Source organism: Thamnophis elegans, unplaced genomic scaffold (assembly GCF_009769535.1).
Source record: "Thamnophis elegans isolate rThaEle1 unplaced genomic scaffold, rThaEle1.pri scaffold_7_arrow_ctg1, whole genome shotgun sequence".
Classification (NCBI taxonomy): domain Eukaryota; kingdom Metazoa; phylum Chordata; class Lepidosauria; order Squamata; family Colubridae; genus Thamnophis; species Thamnophis elegans.
Genome location: NW_022473908.1, coordinates 15451 through 41185, shown reverse-complemented (window position 1 = coordinate 41185; position 25735 = coordinate 15451). Strand labels below are relative to the sequence as shown.

The 25735-nt window shown below is 42.0% G+C and overlaps 1 protein-coding gene across 1 annotated transcript in view; it reads left to right on the top strand.

The window, feature by feature from the left end:
* Nucleotides 1–25310, top strand: part of LOC116523647 (UV radiation resistance-associated protein-like) — a gene marked incomplete at its 3' end in the record, with an annotated part of 54306 nt that extends 28996 nt beyond the window's left edge. Inside the window, exons 7-12 of the mRNA XM_032238776.1 lie at nt 6215–6320; nt 12341–12467; nt 18893–18977; nt 20621–20708; nt 22834–22894; nt 25147–25310. Of these exons, the coding sequence (XP_032094667.1) occupies nt 6215–6320; nt 12341–12467; nt 18893–18977; nt 20621–20708; nt 22834–22894; nt 25147–25310 (631 nt within the window). The remainder of the gene's footprint in view (nt 1–6214; nt 6321–12340; nt 12468–18892; nt 18978–20620; nt 20709–22833; nt 22895–25146) is intronic.
* Between the last annotated feature and the right edge of the window lie 425 nt (nt 25311–25735).

Genomic DNA, 25735 nt, shown 5'->3' with positions numbered 1-25735 from the left:
GCCGTCCCGCGTGGATAGCAGGTGCATGTGAAGCGCATGAGGCATGTTCCCTCCCCTTTCCCCCCACAGGAAACGGCAGGGACTGGCTGCGCATGCGTTTAAATATTTTCGGGGGGGGGGGCTTATTTTAGTGCATACGCTCAAAAGCCCGATTGGGCTTATTACCCGGGGAGCTTTTATTTTCAGGGCAACGGGGGATGTATCTGTGTGAATCTGTCTTCAAACTAAACAAGCAGTTGAAAAAGCAAGCCAACCAAACATCTTTTTCTCATTTCTGTTCTCTCGGTGTTGCATCCACATCTCCTCAGTGCCACTTCAGGAGGATTCTTGAGGACCACCGACATGGTTCAAATGTCTTCCCTGCCTTTGAAAGCAAGAATTTCCATCCATGGAGGAAGGAGCAGACTTTCCCCATAAACAGCCTGTTTGCTGTCTGAGACTTTTCAAGATCTTTTTGGGGGAGGTGGGGGTGGGTGGGTTTGCAAAGCCCGGGACGAGGCACAGTTTTCTGAAAAAAGGATATCAACAAATTAAAAAACTTGGACGAAGTGAAATGATTCCTGGCTTCTGGTTCGCTTTTTCGGTTTAATTAAAACAAAAAGTGTTTTAAATCATGCTGAAAGTAAACTTCTGGAAGAAAAAAAATTCTTCCAGCCAAACACAAAACAAATTCATGTGTGAGGAAATGGGATAGATTTTAGTCATGAAAAACTCCACAGGGGATGCTCTTTGGTGCCCTCTGAGCTTGGTTGTTTTCTTGCAGACGTTTCACGACCCAACTAGATAACATCATCAGTGCTGGAAAGAAATGAGATTTACTCTCTGTTTATGTACAGGTGTTGGTGGGAGTGTTTTTGTTGGTTCCTGTTGTTCACTGCTTGATTATTTGTCTGAGCTAGTTCCTTGACTGGGGTATTGTTTGCTTTGTGATTGTTGGTCTAGTATTAATCTTGGTGTTAATCTCTACTCATCTGAGTGTTGTTTGGTGGTATTTTGGTCTTCTTCCTTCCTTCCTTCCTTCCTTCCTTCCTTCCTTCCTTCCTTCCTTCCTTCCTTCCTTCCTTCTTCTTTCTTTCTTTCTTTCTTTCTTTCTTTCTTTCTTTCTTTCTTTGCTTTTGCTTCTTTTGAATGGTATGTAGATGTCATTGATGGCACTATTTGGCTGAGTACCAGGCTTCCAGGAATTTTTCTGGCAGTTTTGGATTTGCTTTAATCTAGGATGCTCACAGTCTCACAGTCAAAACTATGGTTAAGTTTGCCCATGAGTTGCAAAATAAGCAGTTTTCATTATGTCTTCCAACTTCTAGTTGGCATATCTGGCTGCGCTGTGCTAGTTGTCTGTGTGTCTGTCCTATATAGTGGCTGTTACATTTCTTGCACATTCAGAGGTTAGCTCACATATGATTATGACCATGATTTATCATTTGTTGCTTGTATGTATGATGAGAGCTTATGCACGGGAGACAAATTCCTTGTGTGTGCAATCACACCTGGCCAATAAAGAATTATATTGCTATTGCTGTTCTCTATTTCTTTTTCTAATTCTAATTCTATTCTATTCTGAATTCTATTCTATTCTATTCTGAATTCTATTCTATTCTGAATTCTGTTCTATTCTATTCTGAATTCTATTCTATTCTGAATTCTATTCTATTCTATTCTGAATTCTGTTCTATTCTCTTCGCTTCTATTTCTTTTTCTAATTCTATTCTATTCGGAATTCTATTCTCTTCTATCTCTTCTATTCTCTTCTATTTCTTTTTCTAATTCTAATTCTATTCGGAATTCTGTTCTATTTTATTCTCTTCTCTTCTATTTCTTTTTCTAATTCTAATTCTATTCTATTCGGAATTCTGTTCTATTTTATTCTCTTCTCTTCTATTTCTTTTTCTAATTCTAATTCTATTCTATTCGGAATTCTATTCGGAATTCTATTCTATTCGGAATTCTGTTCTATTCTCTTCACTTCTATTTCCTTTTCTAATTCTAATTCTATTCTATTCTATTCTGAATTCTGTTCTATTTTATTCTCTTCTCTTCTATTTCTTTTTCTAATTCTAATTCTATTCTATTCTGAATTCTGTTCTATTCTGAATTCTGTTCTGTTCTCTTCTACTCTGTTCTATTTCTTTTTCTAATTCTAATTCCAATTCTATTCTATTCTATTCTGAATTCTATTCTATTTTATTCTCTTCTCTTCTATTTCTTTTTCTAATTCTAATTCTATTCTATTCTGAATTCTATTCTATTCTATTCTGAATTCTATTCTATTCTGAATTCTGTTCTATTCTATTCTGAATTCTATTCTATTCTGAATTCTATTCTATTCTATTCTGAATTCTGTTCTATTCTCTTCGCTTCTATTTCTTTTTCTAATTCTATTCTATTCGGAATTCTATTCTCTTCTATCTCTTCTATTCTCTTCTATTTCTTTTTCTAATTCTAATTCTATTCGGAATTCTGTTCTATTTTATTCTCTTCTCTTCTATTTCTTTTTCTAATTCTAATTCTATTCTATTCGGAATTCTGTTCTATTTTATTCTCTTCTCTTCTATTTCTTTTTCTAATTCTAATTCTATTCTATTCGGAATTCTATTCGGAATTCTATTCTATTCGGAATTCTGTTCTATTCTCTTCACTTCTATTTCCTTTTCTAATTCCAATTCTATTCTATTCTGAATTCTGTTCTATTTTATTCTCTTCTCTTCTATTTCTTTTTCTAATTCTAATTCTATTCTATTCTGAATTCTGTTCTATTCTGAATTCTGTTCTGTTCTCTTCTACTCTATTCTATTTCTTTTTCTAATTCTAATTCCAATTCTATTCTATTCTATTCTGAATTCTATTCTATTTTGAATTCTGTTCTATTCTGTTCTCTTCTATTTCTTTTTCTAATTCTATTCTATTCGGAATTCTATTCTATTTGGAATTCTATTCATTCCTATTCCATTCCTTATTCCATTCCATTCTATTCTGGTTCAAAAGCAAATTTCAGAGCTTAAAATAGTATTATATATCATAAATAAGTGGCTACTTCTGTGACTCAAGCGAAAGGCAAACCAGAAGTGCCAAAAGCCTTACCAGTTTCAAATACAGGTAGTCTTTGTCTTATGACCCAAATTTCTATTGCTAAGCAAGGTAGTTGTTAAGTGAGTTTTGCCCCACTTTCTTGCCACTGTTGTTATCACTGCACTTGTTCAGTTAGTAACCTGGTTGTTAAATGAGCCTGGCTTCCCCATTGATTTTGTTCGTCAGAAAGTCTCAAAAGGGGATCACGTGACCCCGGGACACTGCAACCGTCATAAATATGAGTCGGTTGCCAAGCATCTGAATCTTGATCACATGACCATGGGGATGCTGGGATGGTTGGTAAGTGTGAAAAATGCGCCTGTCACTTTTTTCCAGTGACGTCACAACTTTGAGCGGCCACTTAATGAACTGTTGTAAGTCGAGTAATACCTCTACTGAAAAGTTCCATTTTTCTCAGTGCTGTTATCTCCTTTTTCCTTTTCTGTCTGCTTACCACACTTTTGAGGTTAAAAGACAGAGCGTCTGGCTTCTGGAATAGTGATGCTGTTGGGATTTCGTGTTATCCATGGAGACTCTCAGTCAACCAGGTCATGGTTGTCCCAAAGGTGCTTTTTCCAGAAGCTTCTTGACCTTCCAGAACAAGGGTCCCCAAACATTTTGACCTTGGGGACCGCTAAATTCATAATTACGATCTGCCTAATGACCGGCTGGGTGGGCGTGGCTAGGTGGTATGTGACTGGGTGGGCATGGCCAACTCAATGTCACTCATGTCAAGGGGCGCCGCACCGGCCTCTACTCACCCCTTCCCCTCCCAGCCCCTCCTTGCCTGCTCGCCCGGACTCCTTAAGGCCCCAACAGGGAGCAGTTGCTGGAGCTAAGCAGCCACCAGGAGAAAGAGTTGGCAAAACAGCTCAGTTCAAATTGGATTTGACCGAGAAGGAGGCTCAGCAGAAGCACCTCACTGAGGACTAGGAGCACAGGCTTTCCAAACGGAAGAAAGACCTGGGGGAGTGCAAGGCCAGGTGCTGGCGCCTGGAGGCTCAACGGGCTGAGATGGTCAGCCAGTTCCAGACCATGATGCAGTCCCACTGGAACGAGGCCCTCCGGCTCTTCGTCACCAGCGGCTCTTCCCTCCAGCCTTCGCCCAAAGCCCCCCACCGGGAGGCTGAAGCAGACCCAAAGTTGGAATTTCTGCCCCCCTCCAACCCCCACAAAAAGACCCCGAAGGGGGAGACTCTCTGCAGCAACACAAGCGTTCATTGCATGTATCCGTCCCGGGGGCCGTAGTTTGAGGACCCCTGATTTAGTGCAATATAAAACATGCAAATTATTTTTACGCGGACCACCAAATTTTTCTCACGGACCACCCGTTGGTGATCACTGGTCCAGAACACATGTCTCTTAAGTTCACCGTCCATAGTGCAGTATGGTTAGATCTTTTTCTATATGCATCTTTTAGAGAGAAACAAATGGTGGGTTTTTAAAAAATAATAATTGGAGATCCATCTTACAACATAATTGAATCAGAGTAACAGCGTTGGAAGGGACCTTGGAGGTCCTCCAGTCCAACCCCCTCTGCTCAAGCAGGAAGCCCCATGCCGCCTCAGACAATCATCATTGAAGGATAATTTCCTTTTTCTATTTTAAGTGTTCCACCTATTTCTTTATTTTTTTATTTACATGAAACGAATACCCAGGCTCTCCCAACTGAGAATGGCTTTGCATCTCAAAACTGACTATAGGGAAGAATTTCCTCTGGTCTTGTTTCATGAGGAAATTTAGAAATAGCAAGCTTTTTTGTTTGTTTGTTTGGGTGCGCAGAATAAATGTGGAGGTAAACAAGATTGCAGATGGATTTGGAGCAAACGAGAGGAACCGTGAAGCCTGCCTAGAACGGACCTGCCTGAAACAATATATTTCACTTATTTAGATTTCATTGCTTGCAGATGGTCACCCTTTAACCTGGCATTCATCGGAATTGCCTCAGCAACAAACAGGCTGAATGATTTATGATCAATCAGACCAACTAGTTTATGTGTCTGAGATATTTGGTTGCTTTTTTCAATAAAGCACACTCTCTTTACGTTAATTGTGGCCGTAACTTGAGGACTATCTGTAGTAGTAAGGTTTGTTTTTAAAAAAAAAAATCTCAAACAGGAGGACTTGATTCAGGTAATTTATAAGAGCCAAGGTGGCGCAGTGGTTAAATGCAGCACTGCAGGCTACTGCTAGATCAGCAGGTCAGCGGTTCAAATCTCACCGGCTCAGGGTTGACTCAGCCTTCCATCCTTCCGAGGTGGGTAAAATGAGGACCCAGATTGTTGGGGGCAATATGCTGACTCTCTGTAAACCGCTTAGAGAGGCCTGAAAGGCCTATGAAGCGGTATATAAGTCTACTGCTATTGCTATATTGCTATATTATTGGCAGGAGGCTGCAGGTGAACCAAAGGAAAATTTAAAAACAATAATTTATACTATGGAATGATTTGTTGATAGATGAATGGAGAGAGAGGGAGAGAGAGAGGAGGATAGGGATGGATAGATGGAGAGATTTGCTGGTAGATAGATAGATAGATAGATAGATAGATAGATAGATAGATAGATAGATAGATAGATGATAGATAGATAGATAGATACATTGATACATAGATACATACATAGATACATACATAGATACATACATAGATACATACATAGATACATAGATAGATTTGCTGATAGAAAAAATAGATTGATAGATGGATGGATAGATATGCTGATAGATTTGCAGATAGATGGAGAGAGAGAGAGAGAGAGAGAGAGAGAGAATATGTGTACATAGACAGATTCATAGATGATTTGCTGATAGAGATAGATAGATAGATAGATAGATAGATAGATAGATAGATAGATAGATAGATAGATAGATAGATAGATAGATAGAGGGGGGGAGGGAGGGAGGGAGGAATAGGGCGGCATATAAATAAAATCAACCTTCAACCTTCAAGGCCAATAGCACTGATTGACACCTTTGAGGTTTCACAGCACTCTTAAAGTAGTCGGGTAGACAATTTATGACTCGTAGCTCAGTGCTTTAGCTGCCCAGCTTCAGCAATCCTCAAGAGACTGGCTTCGAATCACGCTTCGTCCTGCTGCTTGGCCACCTGAGTAACGTTGAATTGTACCTGTGTGTGTTTTTCCGCAGGCTCCACTGGGCCCAGTGCGCCATTAAGCAGACTCAGGTAACCGTTCAGAAAATAGGAAGGGAGATTGAAGAGAAACTGAGGCTTACGTCTACAAGCAACGAACTGGTATGCTTTTTTTTTTTTCTTAAACTGGGTCTGGGGGTGTCTGTCTCAGACAGGTGTCGTAAAATTCCCAGCAAACAGAAATTATGGTCTTAACTCAAGAACTACCTGTAAGAGGTAATTTTAAGTTTCCCGATTTGAACACTGCAAATATCAAAACTTATAGACAAACTCTCCCAAAGGTGCTTTTTCAAGAGGCCACTGGACTTCCTTTCTTTTTCCTTGAAGATCTTTCGCTCCTCGCCCAAGAAGCTTCTCCGGTTCTGGCTGAATGTTGGAGAATGGAAGGATTTATCTTCCTTGCAGTCATCTTAGTACTCTTCTCTGAGAGTCCACGTTGAGTCCGCGACTCTGAGAGGGAGGGCTAAGGACCACATGACTGCAAGGAATATAAATGCGTCCATTCTCCACCATTCAGCCAGAACTGGAGAAGCTTCTTGGATGAGGAGAGAAACCTCTTCAAGGAAAAACTAAGTACGTCCGGTTCCACCACAAAACCGCGGTCGACTAAAGCGCGCTCGACGAAACCGCGTACCTGACGTCATCGCAGCGCGATGAAAAAAGCACGCTGTGAGCGGTAAAGCTAAAATTAACCCGTAAACCTAAACCTAACCCCCCGAAACCTAACCCTAAACCTAACCTAAACCTAACCCTAAACCTAACCCTAAACCTAACCCTTAACCTAACGCTAAACCTAACCCTTAACCTAACCCTAAACCTAACCCTTACCTTTACGTGAATCGGCTTGCTTTAAAAGCGCTTTTTAAAGCGCCCTTTTTTCTCCGTGGTCGTTGTTGTCGCGCTGCTGATGACGTCAGCGACGCGCTTTAATTGGGCGCGCTTTAGTGGACCGCGGTTTTGTCGTGCCACGAGTAAGTCCAGTTGCCTCTTGAAAAAGCACCTTTGGGACAACCATGACCTGGATGATGGAGAACGTTGAAGCATCTGATGTAAGAATAGAATAGAATAGAGTAGAACAGAACAGAACAGAACAATAGAATGGCATCTACAGTAGAATAGAATATAGAAGAGAAGAAAAGAATTGAAAGAGACCTTGGAGGTCTTCTAGTCCAACCCCCTTCTTAGGCAGGAAATCCAATACCGTTTCAGACCTTCCCCCCTCCCTCCCCTTTTTTTAAACTGACGGGAGAGAATTTTTTGAAAGAACGAAATGCAATTATAGAATTTATTCCCTTTTTTTCTCAACTTCCGTAATGACCCGCTTTGCATGTCAAGAGGACTCTTTTGGTATTAATCGAAACTACAAGCATTTTCTCAAGCGCTCTCCCCCGTGCGCGTAACAAAACCTCTCTTTTTTTATTACCATTAAATGAAAATATTTATCTGGAAAGTCCAACAGCTTAATATGTTGGATTAAACCTAGGGGGGGCGGGGAAATGAATTAATAGGTCTCCTAATGCTCTCCGGTTACAAAGCATCTGAGTGGACTCGGTGGTGAGCGAGAGGGTTGCCAGGGAACGCAACCTCTCGCAAATCCATCAATTGCCAGCTGGAAAGAGTGGTGAATCTCGTAACCACGTCAGCTGGGTGATGCTCTAAGGTTTCGAGGACAAGTAACAGGAGGAACGGATGACATTTTGGGTGCTGGGACGTGCATTTTACTGGCCAGCTTAGGACTGACGCATTATGGCTTTGGAAGAAAGCCTTCCGTGAGACCAGCTATTGAAATAGGAACCATTCTAACAGAATAACAAAGTTGGAAGTGATCTTGGAGGTCCTCTTAGTCCTGCTCAGGTAGGAAAACCCTATACCATTTCAGACAAATGGTTGTCCAGTCCTCTTCTTGAAAGCCTCCAGTGATGAAGCTCCCACAACCTCTGAAGGCAACTTCTGGTTGATTGTTTCTCCCTGTCAGGAAACTCCTCCTTATTTCCAGGTTGAATCTCTCCTTGGTCAGTTTCCATCCATTGTTCCTTGTCTGGCCTTCAGGGGCTTTAGAAAATAGCTTGACCCCCCTCCTCTCTGTGGCAGCCCCTCAGATATTGGAACAGTGAACATCATGTATCCCCTGGTCCTTCTCTTCACTGGAGTAGCCATGCCCAGTTCCTGAAACCGTTCCTCACATCAGTTAAGCACATCAATGTCGATTTGTTATATAAAATAAAATATTCACAAAAACTAATCAAGGAGAGAACCAACCTAGAACTTGTTCTCACTGTCAGAAAATTCCTCCTTATTTCCAGGTTGAATCTCTCCTTGATTAGTTTCCATCCATTATTCCTTGTCTGGCCTTCAGGTGCTTTGGAAAAGAGCTTGACTCCCTCCTCTCTGTGGCAGCCCCTCAAATATTGGAAGATACTCTCATGTCTCCCCTGGTCCTTCTCTTCACTAGACTAGCCAGGCCCAGTTCCTGCAACCGTCCATCGTAGGTTTTAACCTCCAGTCCCCTCATCATCCTGGTTGCTCTTCTCTGCCCTCTTTCTAGAGTCTCCACATCTTTTTTATAGTGTGGTGACCAAAACTAGTTCCATTCTAGCCTTTTCCAGTTCCATTCTAGCTAATGATTGCATTTAAAAATTTGGATAGCTAAAGCCCGGCTTGCAACTAGTTAACTGTACAGCTAGTCCTCAACTTAACTTAACGACCACAGTTGAATCCATCTTTTCAGTTGTTAAGCAAGGCCGCGAAGGGAGTTGTGCTCCGTTTCACAACCTTTTTTTTCAACCACAGCTATTAAAGCGAATCACTGCCAATTGTTAAGTGAATCATGCCTTTGTTAAAGGAATCTGGCTTCCCCCACCAATTTTGCTGGTCGTAAGCCAGCTGGGAAGGTTGCAAATGGCAATTAAATTGACCTTGGGACAGAACACCCAAGGTCATAGACACATACTCATTTATTAGTTTAGCCAAGTCTCCAAATTTTGATCCCATGTCCACGGGGATGCTGCAACGGTCATAAGTGTGAAAAATTGCCCATAAGTCACATTCTGGGCGCTGTTACAACTTGGATTTGGTCACTAAACAAACAGTTGTAAGTCGAGGAATACGCGTATGAATGGGACGTGGTGGCTCAATGGCTAAGACGCTGAGCTTGTGGATCAGAAAGGTCGACAGTTCGAATCCCTAGTGTCACATATCAGAGTGAGCTCCCGTGACTTATCCCAGCTTCTGCCAACCTAGCAGTTCAAAAGCACGTGAAAAATGCAAGTAGAAAAACAGGAGCCACCTTTGGTGGGAAGGGAACAGCGTTCCGTGCGCCTTCGGCTTTGAGTCATGCCGGCCACATGACCACGGAGACGTCTTTGGACAGCGCTGGCTCTTCGGCTTTGAAACGGAGATGAGCAGCGCCCCCTAGAATCAGGAACGACCAGCACATATGTGCAAGGGAAACCTTTACCTGTATGAATTTTATAAAGTCGTAGTTCTTTATAAAGATCGGAGGACGGCGAGATAGGAGGACGGTGGCTCTATGCTGGGCCCTTGACCCAAGGAGTCAAGATTTGAATTGGGTTTTCTGCAGCTTTTGTCAATTCTGAGAAGCAAGGAAAAAGTCGGACTCCTCCACGACGCAGGTTGACAATGATGAAGAGTTTTGGCATTGCTCCGCACTCTCCCTTAGCCAGAGGATTACACCATTATTTGCAAGCCTTTCCCAGCGTTCGCTATAATCTTTCTAGGACATCATCATCAGTGTCTCCTTCAAGAGACAGCATCCAAACTTTGTTGTCGGGTTGGCTGTCGTCCTGGAAACGGAGCGCGGCTGCTATTCTTTCCATGAAAGACCACAATTAGACAAACACGCAAACACAACCCAACCGAAAACTGTGTTTAGTTACCGCTTTTCAGGAAGACTTTGTAACGTAGAGAGCCGTTGCATCTTCGCCTAAATTGGATCCGCATGGCTCCCACCCTGATGAAGTTCTGGAAGCTGTTAAAAAGGGCTGGCTATTCTCCCAGGCTTTGGGGCAAGGGTGATGGTTGAACACACACACACACACACAAACACACACACCCGCTGGATGGAGGGGGTTTTTTTGGGGGGGAAGAGGTTTTTCTGTGTTTACTTTCAAGCCACTTACAATTTCTTTTTCGGTTTTCTTGTTTTGATTTCTTCCACCGTTGCAAGCCACCCAGAGTCACGGGAAGTCAGGAGAGCTATAAATTCAACAAATAAGTCAAAAAAATAAAATGTGAGAGCTGCATGGAATGGAAATGCGCTCGGCATTTGTCTTTCTGTGAAGTGATTAAAAAGACAAGAACGGTAGTTTATTTTGGGGTAGGGGTGAAAACGTGCTTTGCACGTTTGTTTCCCCCCACCACCCTTCTAAAATGAAAACAGTAGCATCGGTGTGATCGTGGGTGATTTTGCATTAAAGATTGCCGGTGTGATGCTGTGAGTTTCCAGGCTGCAAATGTATACAACACAATAACTTGAGTTTTAGATGTCTGGGGTTGTGTGTCAGAAGGAGATTTCTGCCAGTCATCTTCAGTTATGTTGTTGCAGAAATTTAGTTACCCATCCAGGTGACATCATCAGTGCTAGAAGGCAGTGGGGTTTGCTCTCTGTTTACCTATAAATATTTATATACTTTGAACGGTTGGCAGGTCTTTGGCAAGCTAAGCATGATTTTCAAGCGCAACCTTCTTCCCTAGGCCTGAAGAGAAAAGTTTTCAATTGGTGCGTGTTGCCTGCTTTAACATACGCAGCGAAAACATGGACAGGGGACCTCACAATCGGTACGAAAGCTGTGAATGGCGCAAAGAGCCACGGAAAGAGACACGCTCGGCATCATGAGACAAGATAGAAAGCCCTGCGCGTGGATTAGAGACCACAGAAAAATATACAGTGTCCATCAAAAGAGTAAAAAAAAAAATTGAAATGGAAACGGGCTCGCCAGATCCGAGAAGAACTGAGGGTAGGTGGACCAAGACAGTCGTAGAATGGATCCCACTTGATCAAAAGCATCCATGAAGGAGACCTAAAACAGGATGGAGTGACGACATCAGCAAGTATGGTGGCCCTAATTGGCCAAAGAAAGCACAGGGCAGTATTGGTTGGGAACAAGGAGAAGTGGCCTTCATCCAACAGTAGATAGACAATGGCTAGAATCATGGTATTTTGAATATAAGCATTGAGCCAACCATACTCCAGCGTTTAAAATGTTGCCTAGGCCAGTCATGAAATGCCTGCAACCAAGCACAGAGAGCACCGAGCATCCCATGGTCTTCTTCTTCCTCCTCCCCATCCTCACCAAGAAGAGAGGGACAACCTATTGTTCAAAGCCCCTGAAGAAGACGAGACAAGGAACAATGGATGGAAGCTGATGAAGGAGCGATTCTACTTGGAAATAAGGAGGAATTTCCTGACGGTGAGAACCATCAACCCATGGAACAGAAGTTGCCTTTGGAAGTTGTGGGAGCGTCATCCCCTGGAGGCTTTTAAGAAGAGACTGGACAGTCCCTTGTTGGAAATAGGATAGGGTCTCCTGTTTGAGCAGGGGGCTAGCAATAGCAATAGCAGTTAGACTTATAGCAATAGCAGTTAGCAGTTAGACTTATATACCGCTTCATAGGGCTTTCAGCCCTCTCTAAGCGGTTTACAGAGTCAGCATATCGCCCCCACAATCTGGGTCCTCATTTCACCCACCTCGGAAGGATGGAAGGCTGAGTCAACCTTGAGCCGGTGAGATTTGAACCGCCGAACTGCAGAACTGCAGTCAGCTGAAGTAGCCTGCAGTGCTGCATTTAACCACTGCGCCACCTCGGTTGGACTAGATGACCTGCAAGGTCCCTTCCAATTCTGTTATTCTGTAACATCTAGCACTGATGATGTTCCCTAGTTGGGTAATGAAATGTCTGCAAGAAACCAACCAAGCTCAGAGAGCTCCAAGGACTCCACAGTTCAGCTCCGAGCTACAAGTATTCTCTTGGTTACCTCTTCTGAAACGCTCATAATCTTATTTTCCACGGAAATGTATAATATTCACCGGTAGCATTTTTCCCCGAAGTGTCTGCATATATTCTGAGCAATCCTTGTCCTTGTTTCGTTTTTGTTTTTATAGAAAAAAGAGAGTGAGTGTTTACAGTTGAAGATTCTGGTGCTTCAGAATGAGCTAGAGAGGCAGAAAAGAGCCCTGGGCCGGGAAGTAGCCTTACTGCATAAGGAACAAAGGGCACTACTTGAAAGAGGTGAGTGCGAACGATACCAGTGTTCTTGTACCCGCCCCCCTGCAGCCTAACGACCAAGAATGAGGACTTATTTGAGAGCAGGTTGCTCCTAAAAATATATATATAATTTTGCAGGCTGTGATTGCTTGTTACTGGCTTCTTTACATTCTCTGGGTCTTGCTCAGATGGTAGCCAGATATCTTTCTTTTATATATATATCTTTTTTCTTTTATATATATATATTATCGCTGATAACGGATAAGAGCCTGTGGCTTAATGGCGAAGATGTCTGCCTAGTATGTAATATAGCCCAGGTTCAAATCCCAGTAAGGGTATGGCTAGCTGATGAGAGCTAAATAGCTTGAAATAGATCTATACTAGTCTCCCTTTATTTATTTATCAGCACAAATACAACAAAATGTAACAAAAAGGCAACAGTAAAAATATTGGGTTTCTGCCTGGATGGTCTCTTGTGACGAGCCGAAGGACAGAGAATGGAAGTAGTGATGTGTGTGTGTGTGTGTGTGTGTGTGTGTGTGTGTGTGTGTTTGTTATTTGTGCTGATAAATAAATAAAGGGAGACTAGTATAGATCTATTTCAAGCTATTTAGCTCTCATCAGCTAGCCATACCCTTACTGGGATTCGAACCTGTGCTGTATTGCATCTTAGGCAGGTCTTAGCCATTAAGCCACAGAGTTCCTCTCCTTATCAGCTGAGCCAGGGAGAAAGGTATATATTTAAAGTCACAACCCCTGGTATGCCCAAATATGGGAGGAAGTTCACTGCTTCCATTCTCTGTCCATCGGCTCGTCATAAGAGACCATCCAGACAGAAACCCAATATTTTTACTGTTGCCTTTGTTACATTTGTGTTGTATTTGTGCTGATAAATAAATAAAGGGAGACTAGCATAGATCTATTTCAAGCTATTTAGCTCTCATCAGCTAGCCATACCCTTACTGGGATTCGAACCTGTGCTGTATTACATCTTAGGCAGATGTCTTAACCATTAAGCCACAGGTCCTCCTCCTTATCAGCTGAAGCCAGGGAAGTAGGTATATATTTAGTGTCACAACCCCTGGTATGCCCTGATTATGGGAGGAAGCTAACTGAAAATATATATATATTTTCAAAACAAACATACAAATCCTCCTTCTTTACATAGAAAGTGTATCAGTTGGTTACAAAAGGCTTTTGTGGATCTCTTCCACTGTTATCAAATATAATTCATATTAATTCTAATATCTTAACTCGGATATTTATTATTTTACCATCATCATACCTCCACTTTTATTTGACTATGATTATTTAAACGTCTTTCATCATAAAATATACCAAGATTTAAGCCATAACTACATACTGGCATTTCATTTACTTATTTATAAAGTCCTCCATTAACAGTAAATCCTCATATCCTATTCTAGCTAAACATCCATAATATTTAATACCAAAATTTTCTAAGCCAGGCATCTTTCCTGGTGATACTGTACTGTAGATCAGGAGTGTTCAGCCTTGAACAACTTTAAGACTTGGGAACTTCAACTCCCAGAATTCCCCAGCTAGCATGGGGAATTCTGGGAGTTGAAGTCCACAAGTCTTAAAAGTTGCCAAGGCTGGACACCCCTGCTATACGTCATGAGAGATCAAATTAGAAGTTTCCTCCTTCAAGCCACCCTAGTGGTTCAGAGTTCCCAACTTCTTAATCCCAGATCGTCTCCTAATATCTCCCATTGCTTTATGAAGTCTGAAGAAGACAGGCCAAACTACAGTTTGTACAGGTAGCATTTGACTTAACCATCCGTTTAGCGACAATTCAAAGTTACAATGGCACTGGAAAGAGTGACTTGTGACCAGTCCTCGCATTTATGACTCTGGAGGGGTGTGTGTGTTGCAACATACCCACAGTGACGTGATCAGAATTGGGCATTTAACACAGTTATCCCCGTTGGCCAGTTTAAGGGTTAAACAATCTAGTGGTTAAGGCACCAAGCTTGAAAACTAGGCAACTGTGAGTTCTAATTTTTGCCTTAGCCATGATAGCCAGCTGGGTGACTTTGGGCCAGTCCAGCACATCTCACAGTGTTGTGGTTGTTGTGGGGAAAAGAGGAGGTGGAAGGTGTGTTAGAGATATATTTGGTGCCCCTGGGTTATTTGTAAAAATAAAAGGAATAAATAAAATTTGCGATTTTTTTTCCCCCAGGCAGCTTCACATAAGCAAAGTAAATACTGGATTCTCTTAACGACATGATTCAAATATGGCAACAAAAAAAAAGTGGTAAAATTGGGCACGCCTCACAACATCCACCTTGCTTAGTACCAGAAATTCTGGTCCCAATGGTGGCCATAAGTCAAGGACTAGCTGTAATGAGTGAAACACCAGCAAGTAGCAAAAACCTGTGGTAACGACTACTGTGTTTTCCCAAAAATAAGACAGGGTCTTATTTTCTTTTGACCCCTGAATTGTTTGGCCTTATTTTGGGGGAGGTCTTATTATTTTTGAGGTGCAGGAGACGGAGAGCGTGGTCACCTCATGGCTGCTGCTCTGTTGCAATATTTTCAGGGAGGGCTTATTTTCAAGGGGAGGGATTATTTCAGCGGATGTGCTCAAAAGCCCAATTGGGCTTATTATCCAAGGAGGTCTTATTTTCAGGGAAACAGGATAGACCCTTAAAATTAACCCTAGTAATGACATGCTTGTTACTCAATTTTAAACAAAGCTGAGAACAGCATGGGACCAATCTAGAAAAAGAAATGATATAAAATAGCTCTTTAAAACGTGAGCAAAAAATGCTTCAAAATCCATTCCTTTGCCAAACAATCTGCCTCAGAGGTTGACAGATAACACAGCCATCGGTTGCTATGTTTCAAATGTAGAAGTTATTCTTTCCAAGGCTCTCGGCCATCTCTTAACGTGTGAAAAGTTCACCGTTTTCGACGTTTTGAAATATTCCTAGCCCTGAGAATCTAGCCAAGAAGAACATGCACGCCCTTAATATGGGACGATTCAGCCCCAAATCATGTTCACACTTTTTGAGATTTCACGCCAGAAGTGTGAGCAGGGAATCCCAGAGCACGTCAGTAAATAATACCTCTCCTTGAATGGTGTTTTCGAGAGCAGAACAACTGCTCTGGCTCTGAAATCCTTGTTCGAGAATTGTTAAAAATTCTGCAAAGTGTCCAATTTGTAATTTGCAAATTACATCAGGAACTTAGATCATGCCTTTGTTAGTCTTGTGTAGAAGAAAAAAAAAATCCATTTCCCACTGCTTAATGTAGATGTACATGTAACAATAGCTGCAGGGAAGATATGAAAGCAGAAGTTGATAGATAGCGCTGTTAACATTAGAGGGAAGGAATCGAACTGAATAGACTGTTTTGATTTTATATGAATTTTGCTAAACCCTGTGATTGAAAAACAAGAAAAAACCTCCCCATTTCTCACTAAGGACTAATTTAATATTCTTTAAATTAACTCTGCCCTGGCTTGCCGGAATAGGATAGAGCATCGTATTCCAAAGATTATCTATATCAATCTATATCTAAAAATGGCTGTGTGTCCTGTGTTTTCCAGAATAACTCTGGAACGGCTTGAGAAATTTCAACCAAACTTGGTACACAGACAGTTTACCCTCTGGAAAAAAAATACTGTGGTGGTAAGACACCCCTAACACTCCTCGGGGTGTGTGTGTGTGCGTTCTGTTAAGATACAGCCTGTTGTGCCGTAAAATGGCTTCTACTGTACTGCCGTAAAATGTGCTTCTACTGTAGAGCGCAGTGGAGTTGCTGTGGTAACGGCTTCACAGTCCTCCACAAGGGGGGCTCCCTCTGGTAATGGGAAAAATCCAACATTAGAAATTATGTTTGGTCCGGAGATTTCCTCCTTATAAATTATACCAGCAGTAGAAATTGGACTGCGTAGTCCAAAGAACAAATGCTTAAATGGAATAAATTACCAAGGAACGTTTAGAATTTCGCTTCAGCTGAATTGATCCACGGTAATAATGTTAAGAGAGGGTAGTAAAACCCAAATCCAGGTCGTCCCTGAACTTACAACAGTTTATTTAGTGACGGTTCAAGTTACAATGCACTGAAAAATGTGACTTAGGGCCGTTTTTCACACTTGTTGGCCTTTGCAACATCCCCATGGTCACATGATCACAATTCAGACGCTTGGCAACGGGTTCATATTTATGACGGTTGCAGTGTCCCAGGGTCATGTGACCTTTTGCGACATTCTGAGGAGCAAAATCAACGGGAAATTTCAAATTCACTTTAACAGCCGTGTTTCTAACTCAACAAATGCACGATTCATTTAACAACTGTGGCAAGAAAAGCCCTGCAAACTCACTCGACAAATGTTTCACTTAGCAACATAAATTTTGGGCTCAGTTGTGGTCGTAACTCGAGGACTGCCTGTAATTGGTTCACTCTGCAGCTGTTACACTAGATCCTGAGGTTCAAATCCTTGCTCGACAACATTGCTAAGCTGTCTCTTAACTTCTCGAGTTGATGTCAACAAGTGACATTGCCGCCCAAAAACCAGCCTAAATCAGTGTTTCTCAACCTTGGCAACTTGAAGATGTCCGGACTTCAACTCCAGAATTCCCCAGCCAGCATTCGCTGGCTGGGGAATTCTAGGAGTGAAGTCCGGACATCTTCAAGTTGCCAAGGTTGAGAAACACTGGCCTAAATAACAGAAGAATAAATAGCAATAGGGTTCCACCACAAAACGGCGCTCGACTAAACCGCGCCCAACTAAACCCCGTCGCTGACGTCATCAACAGGGCGACAACAGCACGGAGACAGAAGCACGCTGTAAACCCTAAACCTAAAATTAACCCCTAACCTAAACTTAACCCCCCTAAACCTAATCCTAAACCTAACCCTTAACCTAACCCTAAACCTAACCCTTAACCTAACCCTAACCCTTAACCCTAACCTTAACCCTAACCCTTAACCTAAACCTAACCCTAACCCTAAAGCTAACCCTAAACCTAACCCTTACCTTAACTTGAATCGGCTTGCTTTCAAAGCGCTATTTAAAGCGCCCTTCTTTTTTCCGCGCTCGCTGTTGTGCCCTGTTGATGATGTCAGCGACGCGGTTTAATCGGGCGCGGCTTTGTCCGAGCGCGGTTTGACGGGTCACGTAGCATAGCATAGCAAGTTAGACTTATATACCGCTTCATAGGGCTTTCAGCCCTCTCTAAGCGTTTTACAGAGTCAGCCTATCGCCCCCACAGTCTGGGTCCTCATTCCACCCACCTCAGAAGGATGGAAGGCTGAGTCAACCTTGAGCCGGTGAGATTAGAACCTCCGAACTGCAGATAACAGTCAGCTGAAGTGGCCTGCAGTACTGCACTCTAACCACTGCGCCACCCTCGGCTCAGGGTTGAAACAAAGGGGTCCTTGGTGTTCACTTGAAGACATTTCATTACCCGATTAGGGAACATCATCTGTTCATCAGTGTTAGGGGTAGACTAATGAAACGCCTGCAAGAAAACAACCAAGCTCAGAGAGCACCAAGGAGCCCTCAGAAACAGAGCAATGAAAAACAGTGGCAAAATAAATATTTTACTATGGATGTTAATACATCCAGGGAAAGAGGCCTTAACCAGGGGTCCCTAATCTTTGGCCCACGGCTAGTACTGATCCGTGGCCAGGTGGGAACAAGACCGTGCTAGTGGCGGGAAAAGCATGTGAAAAAAATGCGACAAAACATTTGGTGCATTTGTGGGATTAGGTAGTATTGTGGCCTGCCAGTGGAGCTGCCAGCCTATTCAGACAGTGAGGAGGTTGGGGAGAAGATGGGCCAGTCCTGGAGTCTGGGGAAGGCTCTGATGAGGGCTCTGTGTCGGAGGCAGAGAGGAAGCCAGGGCCATCTGACAAGTTATCAGCTGCCTTCAGAGTCAGACATCAGTGAGGCAGATGAACAGCTGGAGCCTGTTCCCAGTGTGCGCATGCGCAGAGTTGCCAGACGAAGGGAACAGCTAAAGAACAGGGTCGACTTGGGAGTAAGGCCACAGGTGGACGATAAACGGCCCCTCCCAGAGGGAATAAAAGAGGAGCGAAAGGGGAGTGGAGTTTGCAGGAGACAATTAGTTCGCTTAATTGGTTCGTCACTCTCCGAGACCCCTTGCCAAGTTTTGCAGCTCTCCAAGCCAGATAAGGTCTGTGACTGTAAATCCTGCCTCGAAACACTTTGCTTGATGTGAAGAATTCACCATTAAATTAATAAAAGGAGTTTGCTTCCTGCTCTTGGGTAGCCTTGGTCAGAACAAAGGGTTATTATGGCAGAATAGGATTAGAGATTTGGCACGAGATAATGCCGTAGAATGATCTTGCGTATTACCAATGCTTTAACTAATTAAACAGTGTTGCTTAATTGCCAGTCTTTCCAACTGAAGAGTAACCTCCGCTATTTTTTCTTCCTCAAATGATTTCGGTAGGAAAAGTGTTCGAAGAAGAACATTCAAAGCTCCTCTTAGATAAGGAACCTCTACAAGAATTAAGGAAAGAATGCACTGCCAAGAGGTAAAAAGCACTCTTAAATCGGGGCAGGGAGATTTGTGTATCTTTTGCTTGTTTGTATACTAACCAACACATATCCTAAACGAAAACCAAACTTGCCTGGGTTTTTTGGGAAAGACAGGTACTGAAGCTGAAACGCAAATATTTTTGCCACTAACGGGGAAGAGACGACTTCTTGGAAAAGGTTCTGCTGCTGGGAAAGAGGGAAGGGAAAAGGAGAAAGGGAGGGCAGAGGAGAAGATGGTTAGAGAGATAAAGTTAGTTAGATATACTTATAAAATGCAAACCCGAAATCTTTCTACTGGGAATAATCAAAGGGAGATATACAAAGAAAATTAAGTACATATTAACACATATCTGCTAACTACAGCTAGAATAGCATTTGCCCAATGCTGGAAACAAAATAATACCCCCTCGGACGAATTAGTGATTAAAAAAAACTTTGGATTGTGCAGAGATGGACAAATTAACACTGAAATTAAAAGATAAAGAAGAGTTGGAATATTATGAAATTTGGAACAATTGGTACAAATGGCTGCAAAACAAGAATAAAATTAATTAAGCCAGATAGATAGATATAGATAGATAGATAGATAGATAGATAGATAGATAGATAGATGATATATAGATATATATATATATATATATAGATAGATAGATAGATATAAAGATAGATAGATAGATAGATAGATAGATATATATAGATATATATAGATATATATAGATATATAGAACAATATCTAAATACAAATAATAAAATTCTATTCTATTCTAAATTCTATATAGAACTGTGTATAAAGTGTGTAAATATAGAAGTGAAATATTACATACATGTACAGGTATGATTGACATAAACAATGTTGATGTAATGACTGTAAGGTGTTGGTAGAAGGGAAAAATAATAATAATAAAAACATCTGCTAAAGATATACTTATTAGGCGCTGCGAGAATCAGGTGTCCATCATTTTGCTGGACACTTAATTCCTGCAGCTGACAAAATTCAATGACTACCAAGGTTTTTATTTGTCTAATGCCCTGATGGCGAACCTGTGGCATGCCGAGCCCTCTCTGGGACACGGCACTGTCGCCAGCTGCTCTTATAATTTCCGATGCGCACATACACGCCCACCTGGTCTTCGTGGGTGCTGGAGAACACCATTGAAAGCGGCCCGAAAAACGGCCAAAAATCCCAGGTTTGGAGCTGTTTTTGGGGCTGTATTTTTGGCCGTATTCTGGCATTGAAAACAGCCAGAAACAACCAAAATAACAGGCATGCGTGCACCAGCCAGCTGGCCTTTGGGTTTCCGATGCTCTGGGCATGCGAAGACCAGCTGGCCGGTGCCCGCATGTGCCCTCATTCATGCATGTTCTGGTTTGGGCACTCAGTGCCATCCTTGTCCTAGGTTAAAACTTCCCAAGACATCATTTCCCTCCCTAATGTCCATGTCAGCGCATTACACAGGAAAGGTATCCTCCTTAACGTTGGCCATTTTCAGCCCAGCTACACTGTATATTGGAAGTTAAGAGTAGGGCCCCTCTCTCAAATGGGGCAGAAATAACAATTTCTCAGAGAATACGGGTGTGTCGACAGCTGTTTCAGGAAGTTGTCCTTGCACATCTGACCGGTTTCTGTCTCCTTCCCCAGAGAGCAGTTCTTGAAGACCAATGCTCAGCTGACCATCAGGCGGAGGCAACTGCTCTCGGAGCTTTCCTGTATTTATCCGATTGATACGGTGAGTGACGGGTTTTTCTAAGGAGGAAGGGCCGTTTCGGGAGTTTAGTTAAGTGTCTGGCTTTTATGCTGGAGGAAAATCTGAACCTCAGTTATCCTAAACCAGTGTTTCTCAACCTTGGCAACTTGAAGATGTCCGGACTTCAACTCCCAGAATTCCCCAGCCAGCATTCGCTGGCTGGGGAATTCTGGGAGTTGAAGTCCAGACATCTTCAAGTTGCCAAGGTTGAGAAACACTGTCCTCAACATTAACTATCCACGATGAACAAAAAACGACCTTATCTCAAGCAGCCCAGAGCTCATTTTTGGGACATAAGGTTCTGCATCCCTATATTTCCAGGTTCAATTCCTGGGGTCTTAAATTCAGAGGGGTGATAGGGCTGGGAGAGGCCAGTACAGGTAGTCCTCAAATTACATCCGCATTTTGAGCCCACAATTTCCATTGCTAAGTGAGACATTTGTTAACTCTGTTTTGCCCCACGGTGGTTAAATGAATCGCTGCAGTTGATAAATTAGTAGCCTGGTTGTTAATGAATCTGGCTTGCCAAATTGAGGGGATCAGATGACCCCGGGACACAGCGACCGTCATAATATGAGCCAAGGGCCAATCATTCAGAATTTGGATGACACGACTATGGGGAATACCGCAATGGCCGCAAGTGTGAAAAACGGTCATAGGTCACTTTTTTTCAGTGCCATTGTATGAATGGTCACTAAATGAATAGTTGTAAGTTGAGGACTGCCTGTAGTTTCTCCCATTGTATTTATTGAAATATTTGAGGCGGCGGGAAGGAATCAGCTAACACTTCGCAGTCATGTACTGTCTAAAGTGGAAGGGGCAGCATATAAATTTTGGATGGATGGATGGATGGATGGATGGATGGGGAGGGGAGGGGAGGTTGGGTGGGTGGGTGAGAAGATATATATATATATATATATATATATATGTGTTGTGTGTGTGTGTGTGTGTGTGGTGTGTGTGTGTGTTTTATTGTGCTGATAAATAATAAAGGGAGACTAGTATAGATCTATTTCAAGCTATTTAGCTCTCATCAGCTAGCCATACCCTTACTGGGATTTGAACCTATGGCTAGCTGATGAGAGCTAACTAGCTTGAAATAGATCTATACTAGTCTCCCTTTATTTATTTATCAGCACAAATAAAAAAACCCACAAATATAACAAAGGCAACAGTAAAAATATTGGGTTTCTGTCGTGATGGACTCTTGTGACGAGCCGATTGACAGATGATGGAAGCAGTTAGCTTCCTCCCATAATTGGGGCTTACCAGGGGTTGTAAAAATCTAATTATATATAATTAGATACACATACACATACACTACACATACATATATAGATATATGTGTATGTGTATGTGTATGTGTATGTGTATGTGTATGTTGTATGTGTATGTGTATATGTGTGTTAATATATATATGTATATGTATAATATATAATTTATTATTTATTTATTTATTTATTTATTTATTTATTATTTATTTATTTATTTATTTATTTATTTAAGTCACAACCCCTGGTATGCCCAAATATGGGAGAAGATCACACTTCCATTCTCTGTCCTTCGGCTTGTCACAAGAGACCATCCAGACAGAAACCCAATATTTTTTACTGTTGCCTTTTTGTTACATTTGTTATATTTGTGCTGATAAATAAATAAAGGGAGACTAGTATAGATCTATTTCAAGCTATTTAGCTCTCATCAGCTAGCACAGGTTCGATTCCCAGCAAGGGTATGGCTAGCTGATGAGAGCTAAATAGCTTGAAATAGATCTATACTAGTCTCCCTTTATTTATTTATCAGCACAAATATAACATATATATAGTGAGCTCCCGTCCCTTGCTCCAGCTCCTGCCCACTTAGCAGTTGGAAAGGATGTAAAGGCAGGGAGATAAATAGGAATCACTTTGGTGGGGAAGGTCACAGCGTTCTGTGTGCTTCTTCGGACAATGCTGGGTCCCCTTGGCTGGACAGGGGAAACCTTTACATACATACATGTATGTATATATATTAAGATGTACAGTATGTGTGCCAGCTTGCTGTCAGAATCGGGAGTTTTATCAACATGGCCCTGATACAACTTCACTTTCTGCCATTCAATCCGCAGAACGATCAAGAACATTATTTTATTTGTGGAGTGAAGCTGCCCAATTCTGAAAACTTCCAAGGTAACTGGGGATTTTACCTTCTCGTTTTGTGATCTCATTTTGTGCAATGGAATAGGCCAACAACCCCCCCCCCCCCGGTTCTGTTAAAACTGTGTTGTTGTTGTTGAGACCAAAAAAAAATTGCTGGCTGGGGAATTCTGGGCATTGAAGTCCACACCTCTTCAATCAACCTCTTGCCATGATTGCAAAATGCCGCACTAGAAAATTGTGAGTAGCTTGGAGTAGATTCAGTCCTGGAACAGTATTCTTGAAGCATTTTACTCCTGTTTCAAAGCCATATTGCCCAAATCGCGAAGAAACCTGCAAAACAACGGCACGATCTTAGCATTATGTGGCACTTTTATGAATTGGACTTGAGCAAAAGGAGAGGATAAAACTGAGAGAAAGGAAACCATCTTGATATTCCTCAACAGCTGGATACTGTTTCTTAAGGCTGCTATTTGATAGTGCCTGTGAGGCTGTTAATATTTTTACAAACTCTTCAATTGTCCCACAGTATGGTTAAAAATTTTGGAGAGGAAAATGAAATCAGATTGCATTGAGGGAGAGTTGCTTTCATCTTTTTTTAATATATTTTGGAGAGGGAAAGAATTAAAGGAACGAGGCTATGGAAAACACAGATTTGAACCCCAGAGGATAAAGTTAATCCATAAAATCAAAGGTCTTTGAACTAACAACTCCCTCCCCTCCCCTCTTGCTCTAAATCATATTTTTTAATCTAATATCTCTTTTCTTAAGGTTTCCTGTGTTGTCTCTTGTCACCAAAAAACCTTGACACAAATTTGTACAAGTAAAAATTGTAATGTCTTTTAAGGTTTGCCCCAGAAAATGATTTTTTTTTCTATACAAAAAACTCAGACGCATAGACGATAAGTTAGTTCCTCCACTAACATCCTTCTGTCTTCCATAAACCTGAGTTTTCTGTGTAGAAAAAAAAGGAAAAGTAGAAAAAGGAAGAGGAGAAATGGGGAGTTTCCAAGGAAGAAGGAGATTGTGAGCTAGTGGGGGATGTGGCCAGGTGGGGGACCGCTGTTTTGGCCATGAAGGATGCTTTCCCTGGACAGGAGGTATTTGGGGAAAGGTGCTACACAAAAGGGCTAATTTTGAGTGAAATTAAAAGCAGTGCTGGGCATGAAATTGCCATCTTGCATCCTTTTATCCAGCTCAAATTCTTTCTCTATTGAAGCACTCTTGTTTTGACTTCCGTATACCTCAATTAAACCGGTAGTGATGAATGCATTGGACTAGAAAACCAGGAGACTGGGAGTTCTAGTCCTGAAAGCCAGCTGGGTGATCTTGGGATGATCATTAGGAGCCTATGACTTCTAATCCCACTTTAAGCATGTAAGCTGGCTGGGTGACTTTGGGCAGATCACTAGGAGCCTGTGAGTTCTAGTCCTGACTTAGGCATGTAAACTGGCTGGGTGACTTTGGGCAGATTACTAGGAGCCTGTGAGTTCTAGTCCTGACTTAGGCATGTAAACTGGCTGGGTGACTTTGGGCAGATCACTAGGAGCCTGTGAGTTCTAGTCCTGACTTAGCCATGTAAACTGGCTGGGTGACTGGGCAGATCACTAGGAGATTGTGAGTTCTAGTACTGACTTAGGCATGTAAGCTGGCTGGGTGACTTTGGGCAGATCACTAGAGACTGTGAGTTCTAGTCCTGACTTAGCCATGTAAACTGGCTGGGTGACTTTGGGCAGATCACTAGGAGACTGTGAGTTCTAGTCCTGACTTAGGCATGTAAGCTGGCTGTGACTTTGGGTAGATCACTAGAGACTGTGAGTTCTAGTCCTGACTTAGGCATGTAAACTGGCTGGGTGACTTTGGGCAGATTACTAGGAGCCTGTGAGTTCTAGTCTGGGTGACTTTGGGCAGATCACTAGGAGATTGTGAGTTCTGGTCCTGACTTAGCCATGTAACTGGCTGGGTGACTTTGGGCAGATCACTAGGAGACTGTGAGTTCTAGTCCCACCCAAGGCATGAAAGACAGTTGGGCCAGTCGCTTCCTCCCTGCCCTAGGAAGCAAACAATGGCAAACAGCTTCCAAAATCTTGCCTGGAAAACTGCAAGGATTTGTCCAGGAGTCTGGCTGGACTCAGCTCTGATTCGAAGGCCCCAAATATAATCTAAATCCCTCAATTAAGAACGAATCCCAAAATCTGGAGAGCACAACTGTGGGTCCCGCTCTGAAAGCTTGAATTGGTCAGATGGACTGAACGGCGTGTGCTCTTGTTTGCTCTTCTTTACAGCAAAGGATGATGGGAGCATTGCCGTCGCTCTGGGCTATACGGCTCACCTGGTCTCCATGATTTCCTACTTCTTGCAAGTACCACTCAGGTATCCCATCATTCACAAGGGCTCCCGGTCGGCCATCAAAGATAACATTAATGACAAACTGACTGAGAAAGAAAGAGTAAGTATCTTTTTTTAACTCTCATTTTGAAGAAGGAGGGGACCCACATACTTGAAGGATAATATGGGGTTTTTTGGGCTTAAAAATAGAATAGAATAGAATACGGAATAGAATACGGAATGGAATGGAATATGGAATAGAATAGAATGGAATAGAGAATAGAATAGAGAATGGAATAGAATAGAGAATAGAATAGAACAGAATAAAGAAAATATGGAATGGAATAGAATACAGAAAGAATAGAATAGAATAGGATACAAATAGAATAGAATAGAGAATGGAATAGAATAGAATACAGAATAGAATATGGAATGGAATGGAACAGAATAGAGAATGGAATGGAATAGAATAGAATAGAGAATGGAATAGAATAGAATACAGAATGGAATATGGAATGGAATAGAATAGAATACAGAATAGAATAT